At 42.5% G+C, this 17325-nt stretch overlaps 1 protein-coding gene across 1 annotated transcript in view; it reads left to right on the forward strand.

The window, feature by feature from the left end:
- Positions 1 to 16831, forward strand: part of RALGPS1 (Ral GEF with PH domain and SH3 binding motif 1) — a 245490-nt gene extending 228659 nt beyond the window's left edge. Inside the window, exons 12-18 of the mRNA XM_070955902.1 lie at positions 713 to 764; positions 2380 to 2460; positions 7797 to 7902; positions 9527 to 9619; positions 10389 to 10494; positions 11702 to 11793; positions 13916 to 16831. Coding sequence (XP_070812003.1) covers positions 713 to 764; positions 2380 to 2460; positions 7797 to 7902; positions 9527 to 9619; positions 10389 to 10494; positions 11702 to 11793; positions 13916 to 13945 — 560 coding nt within the window. The 3' untranslated portion in view covers positions 13946 to 16831. The remainder of the gene's footprint in view (positions 1 to 712; positions 765 to 2379; positions 2461 to 7796; positions 7903 to 9526; positions 9620 to 10388; positions 10495 to 11701; positions 11794 to 13915) is intronic.
- Positions 16832 to 17325: the final 494 nt, after the last annotated feature.

A 17325-nucleotide genomic window follows, 5' to 3' on the forward strand; every position in this document is an offset into this window, starting at 1 on the left:
ACGGTTCCGTAGCCACATTTAGATTACCGGTAATTTAGCCTTCTTGAACAGGGAAAGGAGGGTTGTTATGATGACCACCATTTGAACGATAGACAACCTAAGCGATAGACAACCCAAAAAAATCTAAATTACTCCGTTTGCAAAAAAAAAGAAAAGAAAAGAAAAGAAAACCCATTTCATCCTTAAAGACTCAACTTTAAATTCCCTTCCGGTGAATTTAATGGGATTGCATTGATTTATTAAAAACAGACCTTCATTTCCATAATCCGATAAATCATCTGCTTGATTTTCCATGACACCGAACTGCCAGTTCCTGTTCTCCCATCTCAATTAAAGGGGAAAAATATCTAACATCTCTTTATTGTCTCTCTTGTCTGTGGATGGAGGGGGATTTTTCTTTCTTTCTTTTTTACTGAAACCCAAATGTCGTTGCATTAAACCACAAACGTCTTTATTTTCGATAAATCGAATTTCCCCCGAGAACGAATCTCCTTCCCCGTTGCAACCTGGCGAAAATAAAGACAGCTTTAAAGCTTCCTTAAAATATTTGTGGGTATGGAAAACTGCAACCTTTTGTGGCTTGGAGTGTCAACGGCATGAAACCGAGTATCAAGATCTTTTGGCTTCTGTGAGGGGACACGATAGACCTGTTTTGAATTATTATTATTTTCCCTTCCCTTGCTTTAAAATATTTGTCCTTTTTGTTTTACAGAAAGCAGCGAAAGTTCGGAATTCAGCGAAGAACCATCATTGGGGCTGGAAAGGTGAGCTTCTCTTTGACTGTGAATGGATCGGACCTAGTTGCATTTTAACTGAAGTCTCGGATCATCTGAATTACCCAAATTCAGATCGTGGGGTTATGCAAAGAAATGTTCTCCCTCTTAATATTTTCTTTATCTGGGGCTGTGAATGTTCTATGAATTTTGCAATGCTTTTCTTGTGTGCATCCAGCAGCAGGCTAGATTTTCCAGTGGCGTCAAGCTATAGAATAAATATTTCCAAACCTTTGCTCGCGCCAAAGGTAATATTGGATTATTGTCGATCAGAATGCCCACAATCTCACTCGTGTTTCCTTCTCCACCTGTATCTGGGCTCCCGATGAGCCCCCTTTGAGTCGATCTTTGCGATTCTAGATTTATTTCTTATACCAAGTCTTTCCCCCCCCCCCCCCGCCTTTAAAAATCTTGACTTCTTAGGCGGGAGTGACAGGCCCAAGTTTGATTTTTATTTTATTTTTTTTAATTGAAAATATCGAAGTTGTACCCAAGTACCTTTTGGAATCTGAAGACAGGAACTTCCAGTTTCCTAAAGATTTGGAACCAAAGTTCTGGATTTTCACTTCGGAGGAGAATTAATTGTACTTGAGAGATCTGCCTAGGTTTATTTTATCCGGCAAGGAATCAGATTTTTTTTTGCATGTTGTATATTTGCTCTAAGACCAACCTTTGGGTAGCTAAGTTTGACTGGCGTGTCACGAGATTTGGAGGAGAGTTTTGTGTTTACATTATATTTACTAATCCAGGTTCTTGTGGTTTTCTATTAGGGATTATTGTATTCTATTTCCATAAAAAGTGTGACCTAATATATGTTTGCCACATATATCCCATCGTACATTCAAATATTATTTTTGGACTGTGAAGAACCTGCTCACCTCGTTCAGTTAACAAAGAGAGTCTTGTTTGCCTTGGTGAGGTATTACCTAAGCAGCTACTCTTTTGACCTTGACAACTCTCAGCCGGGGAGGAAATTCGGTCACAATGCATGGCTTAGTTAGCATTTATTCTCCAAAGGCCACGCCGTCAATAACATGAAAGAACGGTATCATTTGTGGATCAGAATCTTGGTTTCCTCAAAGGGAGGAACTGGGTTGTCTGCTTACGATCAAGGCCGTTGACTGTTCCTGGTTTATTCAGCTACGATAAAGCCGCTCGTTGCTTTCAATGGGGGTTCCCACCCTTCATTCTCCGCTCCGAATTGTTCTTCTGATGTTTTGGCGTGTTTTGTTTGCTGAGTATTTTTCTCAGCTTTGCCCTCGACCTGACGGGGCAGATTTTCTTCCTACAACCCACCCCCACCCCCAAAAAACCTCTCTTATTCCCAAGTCCTTGCTCTTCCAAGTCCTTGTGAAGCTTAGAAGTAAGTAAGCCACCAAGAAACAGCTTCAACAATCCCTCCCTTTTTTAACGGACGTCCGATTCCAATCCCGACCCAAGGCTCCTCTTGCTTAGTTTACACTTCGGGTGCAAAACGTGAGGACGGTAGACCGTGATTCCATTGTGATCGGCCCCGCCTTTTCTCGTGTGTTTTAATTTTTTGGGGAGGTTTTGCCTTGCGATTTGCCTGCTAACTAAAGAACTTAACCTGTGAATTCGTAAACAGGGGTCGGTTGTATGCAACACTGGGGCCCAACTGGCGGGTGCCAATTCGGAATTCACCCAGAAGTCGGAGCTGTGTCTACAGGTACAATTAGGTGGTGGGTTTGTCTCTCTCTCTTTCTCTCTGGACGATGGTGCCAAATCTTATTTTCACCCACTCTTTTCCCCACCCCACCCCTTGCTAATTCAGACCTTATTTTCAAAAGCATTGTCATTTTTGTTTCCCATCTGCGCAGTGACTTCCTTCTCATGTTAGCAGGGAGGGTATGCCAAGAGTTGTGGTTTTTTTTTAAAAAAAATAAATCCTTATTTTTACTCACTTCTATGCTTTTCACCTCCACACCTCCAGAGAAATAGGATTGCACATGTTTACATGCAACAATGATAGGCTGTATGGTAAAATAAAGCCAGGTCATGACACCCTTGAAAGTAAATCAGGAAGCCTGGAATTGCGGAGTGTGTGTGGCAAGAACAAATAATGTTTATCTACAGGAAATATGCCTGTGTAAATCTTGTAACAATTCTGGGTAGTTAGAAAGCTGATAAAAGTAACAAGAGTTAGACAACTTGCAGGCCTCAGCTAAAAATTAGGAATACAGATGGCCTGCAGCCAATAAGATGTGTATTAGATAACTCCTGGGGCATTCATTAGCCAAGGCTTAGGAATAGGGACAGCTAGAGACCAATAGAACAAATTGTAGAATTATTAACTAAAATGTTTATTAGATGATATTTCTTATTATCTCGCCTTGTCCCGCCTTCTCTTTTATTTAAAATGTATTATTTATTTCATTTATTTTATTTGTTTATATTTATATACCGCCCTTCTCCCGAAGGACTCGGGGCGGTGAACGGCCAACAGATAAAACACAAAAAATACAAAATTTAAAAACAGTATTAAAAATATTAAAATATTTTAAAGTATTAAAATCCAATTAAATTAATTTGGCCCACAAAGCTGTACATCTCCACCCCAGACCACCCCAACGATGCCCTTGATGTGATGTCCCGCTGCCTGGAGGCCGTGCGGGCCTGGATGGGGAGGAACAGGCTCAGACTCAACCCCTCCAAGACCGAGTGGCTGTGGCTCCCGGCGCCCCGATATAGTCAGCAGGTGCCATCGCTGACTATTGGGGGTGAATCTTTGCCCCCCACGGAGAGGGCTCGCAATCTGGGTGTCCTCCTGGATGCACGGCTGTCTTTAGAAGAGCATATGACGGCCGTGGCCAGGGGGGCCTTTTATCAGGTTCGCCTGATTCGCCAGTTGCAGCCCTTTCTGGATCGGGACGCCCTGCGCACGGTCACTCATGCCCTTGTTACTTCCCGGTTGGACTATTGTAATGCTCTCTACATGGGGCTCCCCTTGAAGAGCACTCGGAAGCTCCAGCTGGTCCAGAATGCGGCCGCGCGGGTGGTTATGGGCGCAGCCCGTTATGCCCATGTGACACCCCTCCTGCGCGAGCTGCACTGGCTCCCGGTGGTCTTCCGGGTGCGATTCAAGGTGTTGGTTACCACCTTTAAAGCGCTCCATGGCATAGGACCCGGGTACCTCCGAGACCGTCTTCTGCCACCAATAGCCTCCCACCGACCAGTTCGTTCCCACAGAGAGGGTCTCCTCAGGGTGCCGTCAGCCAAGTTATGTCGGCTGGCGACGCCCAGGGGGAGGGCCTTCTCTGTGGGAGCCCCAGCCCTGTGGAATGAACTGCCCCCGGAAATTCGTAAGATATCTGACCTCCGGGTGTTTCGCTGCGCATTGAAGACCCTGTTGTTCCGCCAGGCCGGACTATCAATACAATAGTTTTAAATTGGGGTATTTAAATTTATTGGGGTTTTAAATTTGAGCCATTTATTTAATTATTTTAAATTTTATATCATTGTTTTGTTTGTGTTTTTAAATAGGCTGTACACCGCCCTGAGTCCTTCGGGAGAAGGGCGGTATAGAAATAAAATTATTATTATTATTATTATTAAAACACCCCTATATTAAAACTGATAATTAACAATTTAAGAATTAAAACAATTTAAAAGAGTTAGGCCAGCCTGGCTTGCTGGAATAAAAACGTCTTTAGGGAACGACGAAAGGTGCGAAGATCCGGGATCCGCCGTATCTCCGGGGGCAGCTCATTCCAGAGGGTAAGTGCCCCCACAGAGAAGGCTCTCCCCCTTAATCCTTCCTTAATCCTTTGTTCTTGGTTCTTGGCATTTTGGCCAGGAGTCCTTTTCCTTGGAGTACTCCAATAAAAAGCAATCAGAAAACCTTCACCTCAGGGTCTGGCGTCCATCAATGGCTTCGGCACCAGACTCACACCCGAACTGGGGACAACAGGTTGCATATAAACATGCGGAATAGAAAGTCCAGTTAGACTTCTTTATCGTATTTGAACAGTCCTGAGGCATGGAGAATAAAGAAGGAAGTATAGAGTTGTCCAGATTTAACCACATTTAATACCCTGTGGATTTTACCAGTGGCTTCTTAAGCAGATACTTTGAAAAATTGCTTTGCAGGTCCAAAAGAAGTTACACATTAACATCTATCTAAAGATTGAAGCTATCTAAATTACACCTAAACTCTCACACTTGCAGAGAGTTTAAGCTTAATTTAGATAGCCTTATCTTTACCTTTTAGGTAGGTATATTTGTCTTAGAGTTTAATTATCATGGAGTACCATGAACTAGACTGTTCTCAGGTTGGTCCTTCTCTGATGCTAAATCAGATAAAACGGTAACCGTGTCTTTGTGATTTACGATTTAGCGACACGTGATGGTCGCTGAAAACACCGGGATGCATTTCGTTCAGCAAAAAAACCGGATCTGAAATAACCTCCACGGAGCGTGCAAATCACTCCACCTGACAGGAAAGCGAAATAACTTGGGTTTTCCCTCAGACTTTTGAAGCAAGGCGACGACGTGCGATGCCTTACTTAAATGCTTCCCAAATTGGAACGAAGTTGAGAAAAATATATATCTGACTTAAGAATAAAAAGGGGGCCAGTGGTGTTGTAATCATCCTAGTCGGTTTGTCCGAGGCTAGCCAAAAGAAAAAATGGGTTCTTCACAGCGCCAGTTTGCACAGCTTCCTCTGTTCCTCCTGTTCTTCATCATCATCATGAATTAATTCTTTTGCTGAACTCAGCTTTTGGCCAGGCTTCTCCGTCAGTGAAGACTTTGTTAAAATCGTGAGGGGAAAAAAGATTTCCCGCCTTTGAAAGGATCCCTCTCTCCAGTCCATTTTCCATTTCAGTCCTTATTTTGCCTGCCTTTCGTTCATTCTCTCTGTCTTTTGAATCAATACTTTCAAACACCTTTTACCGTTTTTTTAATATTCCTCGCCTTGGCTAGTATACTAAAATATATATATATATTTTAATAATACACCCTCATATATGCTGTCAATTGTCTCTTGTTAATAGGCAGTTCCTATTGGGAAAATATCACACTGTCACCATTGAGTGTTTGTGTGTGTGTATATATATATATATATGTATATGTTTTCTTTCCTTTTCGTAGGCTTTATGTGTATTTCTCTTTAGCCAGGTTCTTCCTACGTAAACCAAGATTTTTATGCAGCCCTAGTTCAGTGAAATCACAATCCACTAGTTTCTAGGCTTTTTTTTTTCTGGCAGCCAGCAAACACTCTGCTGCCCATTGGGAGACTAAGGAGACTAAGATAGAAATAGTCAGAAATAGATCTATCTTAGTGTTTGCTGGCTGCCAGGAAAAATAAAAAAAAAACTCTAGAAACTAGTGGATTGGGATTTCACTGAACTAGGGCTGCATAAAAATCTTGGTTTACATAGGAAGAACCTGGCTAAAGATATATATATAAAAATCTCGGGTGTTTTCCCGTGTCATTGTAAATAAGTTGGTTAAAATATTTAAAATCCTGGTTAAAATCCCAGCTTTTAAAGTCACTGGTAGGATTTTAGCTGAGGTTTTAAAGGACCTTGCAGAGTGCTCTGTAAGGATTTTTAGAAGATTTCAAGCTGGGATTTTAACCAGGATTTTAAATATTTTAACCAACTTATTTACAATGACACGGGAAAACACCCGAGATTTTAATTTTTTGCATATGCACACCCGCGAAAACTTATAAGACATATATATATTCTACTCGGCAAGGTGAGAAAAGTTAGGATCTATTTGGCTTCACAGTCAATGGCTTTGACTAACCTATCAACCACAGTGTTGTTTTGAGCACAGCTATCAGCCAAGAAAAGCTGTATTTTTATGTCTCCCCCTTTGTCTTCCTTCACTTAATGGGCTTTCGTTGTTATTGAACTGAAGTACTCCTGGAAGGGAATATTTATATCTCAGGGTTGAAATGAGGGGTCCTTGGTGCTCTCTGAGCTTGGTGCGTTTCTTGCAGACGTTTCATGGCCCTACTACGTAACGTCATCGGTATCAATAGGGAGTGGGGTTTGCAGATAGGAGGAGAAATGGGGTCCTTGGTGCTTTCTGAGCTTTGCTGTTTGCTTGCAGACATTTCATTAGCCTACTAGGTAACAACAATACCCAAATATCTTTTCAACAGCAATCAATGCCCAGATAAGTTGAGAGTAACACCAAGGTTAGCACTAGACTAGGCCAACAATCAAGAAGTCAACAATCAAGGAACTACCAACTCAGACAAATAAGCCAACAGTAAACAACAGCCCAATCTAAGTACCACCAAGAACACTCCCGCCAACAGTGACCGGGCAGGTCACTAGTATATCAACCAGTGGTGAAATCCAAATTTTTTTACTACCGGTTCTGTGGGTGTGTCTTGGTGGGTGCGGTGTGTCTTGGTGGGCATGGCAGTGGAAGGATAGTGCAAAATCTCCACTCCCACCCACTCCTGGGGAAGGATATGCAAAATCTCCTTTCCCACCCCACTCCTGGGGAAGGATATTGCAAAATCTCCATTCCCACTCACTCCTGGGGAAGGATATTGCAAAGTCTCCATTCTCTCCTCACTCCTGGGGAAGGATATTGCAAAATCTCCATTCCCTCCTCACTCTGGGGCCAACCAGAGGTGGTATTTGCCACTTCTCCAAACTACTCAAAATTTCCACTACCAGTTCTCCAGAACCTGTCAGAACCTCCTGGATTTCACCCCTGATATCAACCGAGAGCAAACCCCACTTCCTTCTAACACTTGATGACGTTACCTAATTGGGTCATGAAATGCCTGCCAGGAAACCGCCCAGCTCAGAGAGCACCAAGGACGCCACAGGCACTAAAAGATCAAGTCTTGTATTACAAAGGCAGTTCTTCAAACATGGAAGAAGAAGAGGACCGTACTTTGAGGGTCCATGCTTAGAAGAAGACAGGTTGCACGAGCCGAGGGTTCCGTCAATATCAATTTTGCATGCCGTCGTAATGTAAGAATCATCTTAATTTCTGCTGCTCCTACAAACCTGTGTGCCTCTTTCGGTTCAGCCCAGCAGGTGCCTGCAGTTGCAGATCGGGGGCTTCCATGGGCGTGGTGACTATGGAAGGCCCCCTGAGAAGAAAGACGTTGCTGAAGGAAGGCCGGAAGCCTACGGTAACCACATCAAATACGCTTTGGACTGTAGCAAAAGCAAAACCCTGGGCAAGAAGTGTCTCCTTTTCAGTTTCAATCAACACAGCAATATTGGTAGCTCCTTAAATTAGTGAGATTGAGAAATTGATGATGGGTGGAATAGTAAGCCTAGCTGTACCAATAGAGGAGGAATTGTGTAGCTCCACGTTGAAATGAAGAGTCCTTGGGGGTCACGTGATTGTTTTCTTACAGACGCTTCATGACCAGCGTAGGTAACATCATCAGTGCTACCCGTCACTGCTAGCACTGATGATGTTATCTACAGCAGTGACCAAAATTGTGGAAAAGTGTATTTTTGAAGATTGGTGGCTAATAACACCACTTTTTTTTTTTTTTTTTTTTTTTTTGGAGATTCAAGATAATCCTATTCCACTGCTAGAATAGCCCAGACCTTAACCCAATTGAATATCTATGGAGCGGACTAAAGAAACTTGGCTAGTCAGAAGCGACCCAGCAATAAAACCCAGTTAATAGAAGCCATAATTCAATCTTGGTTTCACATGATAACAGCTGCAGAACTCAAAGACTTGGTTTCCTCCATGGGAAGACGTTGTAAGGCCGTCATTCATGCTAAAGGTTACCCAACGAAGGATTAACTGGCGTGGTGATCATTTTTGCAGATCTCGTTTTTTTCTACGTGTTTCTCTTGTCTTCTTTATCCTGTAACTGCTATTCTAATAGCAAATCCTTCATGAAAGTTATGGCATGACATTCTCGATTAAATTATCTTTCCATTGATATATAATTTTATGGGACTACTCCAAAAAAAGAAAAAAAAGTTGTGTTATTAGCTAGTTTTAGAAAATAAGACTTTTCCCCAAAAGGATTCCACAATTTTGGCCACTTCTGTAGTTGGATAAGGAAACGTCTGCAAGGAATCAATTAAGGTCCAAAGAGCACGAAGGACCCTTATCTGCCTTTATAATTGTTGTACGTGAACTTTGGGTGAAATAAACAGTGAGGAAAGATACACGAACTCTCTTCTTTTTTTCCCATGTTTTGATTTTTAAAAAAAAGGAGCGATGGGGACACCGGCAGCTCTTTTCCAACCTTTTTGTGGCGGGGGACAAAACGCTAAAAAGAGCATAGGAAAAACCACTGGAAAAAAACAAAACTTGAACGTGGTTGACTGTTTTTAGTCTTTCCTGATTTCAAGCGCGTCCTTCATGGCAGCGTTTTTGCCCTGAAGGTTCAACGTTTCAAAACGGAGCTTTGATAAATTTCCCAGTTTCGGCTGAACAGAGCGGGAGAGGAACCTGGTCATAAGTAAATTACAGGAAGGAAGTCCTTGACTTCCAACTGCAATGGAGCCCCAGATTTCGGTTGCTCAGAATGTTACTTGACATTTGTCAAGGGAGTTTTCCCCCTCATTTTACGACCTTCCTTGCCGTAGTGAACCCCTGCAGTTGTTAAATTAATAACACAGTTGTTAAGTGAATCCATACACACACACCCCTGGGACACTGCAACCGTCAGTAACTTCAAACCGACACTTCAAACGGACACTAAACAAACTCTTGTTAAGTTGAGGGCTTTTGTAAGGGGAAAGCTTTGGCTTTTACAATTCCCTTTCTTTTTTTTCCAGCTGTCTTCCTGGACCAGATACTGGATTACTCTCTCGGGATCCACTCTGATCTATTTTGGAGCCAAGTCCTTAAGGGGCAGCGAGAGGAAGCACGTAAGCTAAAACGGGGATTGTGAGTTTGGGAGATGTGTTAGTGGGCGAGGATTTTGGGGGGGGCCACGTCGCAGCCCCTCCCAAGGGAAATTGTTCTGACCTAGGCTTCCTTAGAAATTAAACAGCACAAACGTAATCCCGGCAAACTTCTTTAATTCATACGGCTGTAAATTACTTTCATTTACAGTCCGCAAGGCTTGATAAACAGTCTGTCAGAGGAAGGTTATCAACACCCCAACTATCTCACGTGGAACGCTGCCAGAGAGCTAATTTCCAGACGCAGAGCAAGGCCAAACTTGGCACAGAGTCACAAACAGAATTTTCAAATCTTGAATCGGCAAGATGAACTAATTGCTTCCTGCAAAAGCTCACGTCCCGTTCGCTTCTCTTTTATGTCTTATGGGAGGAGCCAATCATCTCCAAGCCTTACTCCCAAGTCGACCCTGTTTCCTTAATTGTTCCTGTCTCCTGGCAGCTCTGCGCATGTGCACACTGGGAACAGGCTCACACTGTTCTTCTGCCTTGCTGATGTCAGACTCAGGAGGCAGCAAAGAACTACCCTGGCCCCCTCTCTGCCTCTGATGCAGAGCCCTCGTCCGAGCCTTCCCCAGATTCCAGGACTGGTCCACGTTCCTCCCCAACCTCCTCACTGTCTGAATCTGCTGCCAGCTGTGCTGGCTGCTGGCGGGCCACAACAGAAATTCCCACTTCCTGGATGGTAGCCAGAGACATCTAATCGGGTATTTTTATTTGACTTTCCGTTTCACAGTATAAATCGACTCCTGGAAAAAAAGTTTCCATCGTGGGCTGGATGGTAGCCCTCCCTGATGATCCTGAGCATCCTGATATTTTTCAGCTGAACAACCCAGATAAAGGTAAGCCCTTGTAGTGGGGTTTTAGAGAGTGAGGTTGCGCTGAGCAACAAATAAGCAAGACCACATTTTTGTATTATTATTATTTTTAAAGAATCCTAGAAGTGGAGCTGTTGAATCAAAGCTCCATGAAAACTTTTAATGAGGCTTTAGCCTCAATTAAAAAAGGAATAGCTATAGAACATTTGTAGCTCGGGGGTTGAACCTCGGGCTCCTTGGTGCTCCCTGAGCTTGGTTGATAATCGACCATGCTCAGAGAGAAAAGAAGGCCTGGGGGTGACATGATAGCAGTCTTCTAGTATTTGAGGGTGGCTAGTATGGGACGGCAGTGGCTCAGCGTCTTAGCCGCTGAGCTTGTCGATCGAAAGGTCAGCAGGTCAGCGGTTCGAATCCCTGGTGCCGCGTAACGGGGTGAGCTCCCGTTGCTTGTCCCAGCTTCTGCCAACCTAGCAGTTCGAAAGCACGTAAAAAATGCAAGTAGAAAAAATAGGGACCACCTTTGATGGGAAGGTAACAGCGTTCCGTGCGCCTTTGGCATTGAGTCATGCCGGCCACATGACCACGGAGACGTCTTCGGACAGCTCTAGCTCTTCGGCTTTGAAACGGAGATGAGCACCGCCCCCTAGAGTCGGGAACGACTAGCACGTATGTGTGAGAGGAACCTTTACCTTTAGCATTTGAGGGGCTGCCACAAAGAAGAGAGGGTCAACTTAAAGCACCAGAAGGCAGGACAAGAAACAGTGGATGGAAACTCATTAAAGAGAGAAGCAACCTAGAACTTAGGAGGAATTTCTGAACAGTGAGATCAATTAACTTGCCTTCAGAAGTTGTGAGTGCTCCATCACTGGAGGCTTTTAAGACTGGATAGCCATTTGCCTGAAATGGTCTAGGGTCTACTGCTTGGGCGAGGGGTTGGACTAGAAGACCTCATAGGTCCCTTCCAATTCTGTTATTCTGTAAACTCCGGTGCTTGTTCCCTTTCTTTTACTCTTCAGTTGATCATGCTATTTGTCTGGAATAGAATAGGGTCCCCAACTTGAGCAGAGGATTGGACTAGAAGACTATTATGATTGACTGATCATATTAATCATAAAGATGGGATGTTTTTACATTCAAGATGCCATTCTTTAATGCTGTTGTTGCTAGCAAATCACAAAGACCTTGGTTCTTTTTTTTTTTCTCTTTTTTTTTTAAAAAAAAAACTCTGCAGGTAATGTTTACAAGTTCCAGACCGGCTCCAGGTTTCACGCAATATTGTGGCACAAACATTTGGATGATGCCTGCAGAAGCAACAGGCCTCAGGTAGCCCGTCTTCTACTTGATTTTAAGTTTGTCAGCGAAACAGTGGAGATGTTTTGCTCACTGGGTTAGAGTGTCTACAAACCTTCCTGAGAATTTTTTTTTTTGTAATCCAGGTTCATTTGTTCCCATTTCCCAAGGACATTGTGTAGGTCAATCTCTAGCCCAAAAACAGAGAGAAAAATGAGAAGGAGAACCAAAAACATTGTGGTGTTTCTTAGATGTAGGTGAAGTCCAGGAGATGCATGAAGTACCGTATTTTTCGGAGTTATAAGACGCACCTACCTTTTTTGGTGAGGAAAAGAAGAAAAAGAAATCTGCCTCTGCCTCTGAGCAATTTTGCCTCCTTGCAGCCAACAGCCAACGGCCTGCTTTACTTTCAGTATAACTTGATTAGCACAAGGAAAAAAAAATCTGCTCCAGCAATTTACCTCTTTGCAACAAGCAGCAGAGCCCTGCGCAAATCAGCTGAGAGTCGGGAGGCAGATCCAATTAACTTATGCTGAAGCTGAAAAGAGCTGTTTTTTCTTGCTGTTTGCTTGCAAGGCGGTAACTGCTGTGAGGCAGAGGCCAAAGGGGGGGAGGGGTAGTGGGTGGGCTGGGCTTCATTCGATGTATAAGACGCACCTAAATTTTCACCCCCTTTTAGGGGGGAAAAAGGTGCGTCTTATACTCCGAAAAATACGGTAAACTTTGGATTCTTCACCTTGCTAAATCCAGAAACAAGATAGTATTGGATTGAAGTCATACCTGCTTAACCTCAAGCACTGATGCTGATTAGGACAAACATTTGTGATTGGTTCATCTCATGCATCAATCCTCATAGGTAACTTGAGGTGGACCAATCACAAATGATGGTCCTGGTCTTCATCAGTGGTTGCACTGGTAGGGCAGTTTAGATAAGGCTGGATGCATAGTGCTAAGCAGCTCTAAATTTTTGTAATCCAAAAGATTGTAATCCAAAGGTTTACAAACAAATTTTGGGATTAAGCTGTTTCTCATTTTCAAATCTACTCTAAAGGGTGGCCAAAGCTGTAATAAATAGATTTGATTTGACTTGACTTGACTTTTTACTTGACCTTTACTTGACTTGACATAACTTGACTTTTCCTTGATTTCTTCTTGACTTGATTTTGACTTGACTTTCATTTGGGTTGACATGACTCTGATTTGACTTATACTTGACTTCTTGACTTGACTGACTTGAGTTGACTTGACTTTTACTTGACTTATACTTGACTTCTTGACTTAACCTGACCTACTTGACTTGACTTTTATTTGACTTTCACTTGGGTTGACTTGACTTTGACTTGACTTATACTTGACTTCTTGACTTGACTTGTATTTGACTTTAACTGAAATTGACTTGGCTTTTGCTTGACTTTTACTGGGTTGACTTGACTTTTACTTGACAGCTTAACTTTTACTTGGCTTGGCTTGACTTGACTTATACTTGACTTCTTTTTGATGACTTGACATACTTGACTTATGCTTGACTTCTTTGCTTGACTTTTACTTCACTTGACTTGAATTTTACTGGACTTCTTGACTTGACTTTTTTTTTTAATTTGATTTATATGCCGCCCTTCTCCGGAGACTCAGGGCGTCTTACAATGCGTTAAGCAATAGCCGTCATACTTTTGTATATTTTTATACAAAGTCAGCTTATTGCCCCCACAATCTGGGTCCTTATTTTACCTACCTTAGAAAGGATGGAAGGCTGAGTCAACCTTGAGCTTCTTGACTTGACTTTGACTTCTTCTTTACTTGATTTTTACTTCATTTGACTTGAATTTTACTTGACTTCTTCTTGACTTGACTTGACTTGACTTCTTCTTGACTTGACTTTGACTTGACTTGACTTTGACTTCTTCTTGACTTGACTTTGACTTGACTTGACTTTGACTTTTTCTTGACTTGACTTTGATTTGGGTTGACTTCTGTTTGACTTGACTTGACTTTTACTTGACTTGACTTATACTTGACTTGACTTATACTTGACTTCTTTACTTGACTTGTCTTGACCTTTATTTAACTTGAAGAGGTTTCTTGCAAGGATCTTCCATCCATGGACCATTTATCCAGAACTTTTCATTAACTACCATATTTTTCCTTGATGTTCCAGGTACCTGCAAACCTTATGTCATTTGAGTAACCTGCTCCAGTGTGCGGTATAACGTCCAGTGCCAAACTGCAAGATGGGAAGATGGGTTTCCATTGAAGCAAGGAGGAAAGACTTCAGAGCAAACCAGCTGTCTCCCACAGCGACTTCAGCACTTTTCTACGTTAACTTGAAAGTAATTATGATACAGCTTCTAGAAACAGAAACGTGAATGTTATCCTTGGGACAGGATCTAACTCACTGCACTGATGAAAGAGAGGATTTGGACTGTTTGGAGATGCAGCCTGACCCATCACAGGATCCTTGGGTCCTTAACTCTAGCCGTGGAGGTCCCGACGGCTGTGGATTTTTGTCCTGCCACAAATTTATCTGTCACATCTCTGCAGATGTTTTTTTTTTTTAACTGCTCTTTTTACGGTCAAGCTGCTTTATGTGACTCAAGAACTTTTAGCCCATGTTGGGTTTACAGTTATTTCTAATGCACAAAACAACAAACATTTGACAGTGTTAACTTGCTGCAGAGTGTCAATTAGAATAGAAACGTTGTGAAACGACATTTTTTTATAACCTTAAGTGCACTGAGCTGCTTCGCCCTGTGGCTGCCTCAGATTTTTGTATCAAACTTAGGGACGCGACCGACGTCCCGAACCGAAGCTATTTGGGAAATGTGTATTTTGGCACAAGATAAAAATATCACCTGTGATTTTTTTTTCCTGTTTGTAACTCATAATTAATTGTGCTGTATTTTGTGGTGGTTGTTTTGTTTTGTTTTTTAAATTAACTGGAGGTACCCCTGGCAACAAAGGGACTAATTGCTGCTGTAATACGCTCGGTTTTAAGGCTCCTTACTTCATCCCAAAGGAAAGATTTGCCTTCAGTTGTGTGGCTTGGGGGCTGTTCATCCAAAATGTCCCACTGGGTGAGCTTCTCCTACATCCCCCGCCCCCCAGGGCTGGTTTTAGAACTTCCCGATCCCAGAAAAGCTTTTCTGGAGGTGAAAGTATTAATAAGGACTCTCCTTCCCCTGTTTCTCCTAAAAGAGAGAAGGTTTTCACCCATTCTGTCCAGCCAGAAAGTCAAGTGTTCTTTGGAGCAAGCTAGAATAGCTAAAATGTTCCCCTGTTTCTTGATTGTCCAACCATGCCTTGCAACGAAGTCATGAGCTGGTTTGTGGCATCTTGGGGGGGGCAGCCAAATGACCCAGCTTCTTAATCCAGATGTGGGGAAGCCAATGGTCATTTTGGATAAACAGTGCCCTTGGCTTGAAAGTCCGGCGTGCTTCAAGAGCGTGCCAGTTACCGATCTGGCTGGATCTTGGTTCTCTTCCAAGCCATTGTTTACTTTATGTGTATGCTTAATGTCTTCGCCGTTAATGATTGTAGTGCATTTTTTAAGCATCACGCCGTATTGTCTATCTCCTGTTCCTAAGAGCGAAGGAAGGTAAGAGAAATTCTTGGATTTGGACAGGAAATGAGAACACACGTCTCAGCCCCTGGCATTTCCCCACCCCCACCCCCCAAATCCTTGTTTTCTCTTGGGGCGAAATTCTTGGAAGCCATTCCAACAAATTGGGGGGTTACAAGTTAGGTAGTTGCTGTAGAGTTTCAGGATGGGCAAATTTCTGGTTGCTCATCCCGATGTAGCATCCATCGCGATTCTGAATGTCTGCAATCCAGAATAATTATTCCGGAGAACTCTGGATTTTCTCGGGATTTTCTGTCAGATGGCTTAATAACACCTCTGTGTAGGAGGATGCACCATTCACCTGGAGCCTTTAAAAAGCTGCAGGGTTGAGACTGATGGGACTATTAGCAAGCTGCTCAAAGGGTGTGACACCAGCATTCAAATGCAATGCAGCATTTGGTCCAAAGGGAAAAAAAATTGGTACAAAAATGAAACCTGTTGCTTAGAGAGTAAAATACAGACAGCGGACTCCTTTCTTAAAAAAAAAAAAAAATCAAGTTTTTAATTCCTATTTACACCGAGGATTGGACTAGTGCAATAAAATTAACCCGATTCATAAACTTTCTGGTTTGGTGATTAGCAAGTTAATTAAAGTTAAATGACTAATGGCAGCAGCCCAAGCCAGACATCGTTTTAAGTCAAGAAAAGAGGTGCTTTTTAATGAAATCCTTTTGAAAGGACGCGATAGCAGTTTCCTATGTTCGCACCCACCCCCCAACCATGCAAAGACTAAGCAAATCTATGAAATTGTACGTGTGCTGAATTTTAAGTTAGTCTGACTTCCAGAAACGAAGTTCAGGATTTGATTGTCAAAAGCTTTCAGAACAAACAAAAAAATTATTATTGATTTACTGGGTGAGAACGAGGAAGGGGGGAATCCCCCCTCCCACTCTAAAAATATCCCTGTCTTAAAAAGGAGGAAGTACCGGCATAGCTCCGTTCTCACCAATCTCCGTCATTTTCGTTCATTACCTTCCTGTGAAAATTTTTCGGGACTGGATATTGCTAGTTTTTTTTTTTTGTTTTTTTTTCTTTTTAAATGACATTGGAAAATGTGCTTCTTTCGGCGTGCCCAAGTAGACACCCCTCTCCATTGTTAACGAAAGAAACTTGCAGGCGTTTGCAGAGAGAATGAATGCCAAAATCTTGAAAGTCCCTCTGTATTTGGAATGTAGGAGACTGGTTTTCACTTACTTTTTTTTTTTTTTATTAATCATTAAAAGAAAAAGAAAAGAAAAAAAGAACCAGTGTTGCAAAAGGAAGGCCTGCCATGGTTTTTTTTGACTTTGGTAGAGCGATATTAAGTAAGCACTGTGGCTCACAGCCCGGAGAAAAATGTACAGTAAAGACGGAGTGACATGGTGCTTCGTTCAGCAATACAGGCAGCAGGTGGTTTGAAAAATGTGAAATAAATGAGTAATAGAACAGTGTCTTCTTCTTTCTTCTTCTTCTTCCTCCTCCTCCTCCTCCTCTTCTTCTTCTTCTTCTTCTTCTTCTTCTTCTTCTTCTTCTTCTTCTTCTTCTTCTTCTTCTTCTTCTTCTTCTTCTTCTTCTTCTTCTTCTTCTTCTTCTTCTTCTTAGCATAATCCACGTTTAAATGGTAATTGTCCTATGAAAAGCATGAGGATTCTATAGCTTTTTTTTTTAACGTTTTTTTTATTGTGCATCTTTGACTGTGAATTAAGCGGGTGCAAATTGATACTATTGGGTCTCCCCCAGAAAAGCCCTCCTCATCCAAAGCCCCCCCCCCCCCCCCACATATCTGTCCAATGACGGATAGGGCCAAAGCTCGGTAAATGTGAAGTTTTCCACTTTGGGAAAGGACCTTCCGAGCTGGCGTTCGATGAGATGGGCATCACAAGAGGGAAAGGACAAGTGGCGAGATTCACTGAGGAGGTACTATATGGCTACTACCGCACATGTGAAAAGAGTACTTTCACACACATACA

The sequence above is a fragment of the Pituophis catenifer genome, unplaced genomic scaffold, assembly GCF_029215685.1.
Source record: "Pituophis catenifer annectens isolate HBS135680 unplaced genomic scaffold, rPitCat1.0.hap2 SCAF_17, whole genome shotgun sequence".
In the NCBI taxonomy this organism is placed as follows: domain Eukaryota; kingdom Metazoa; phylum Chordata; class Lepidosauria; order Squamata; family Colubridae; genus Pituophis; species Pituophis catenifer.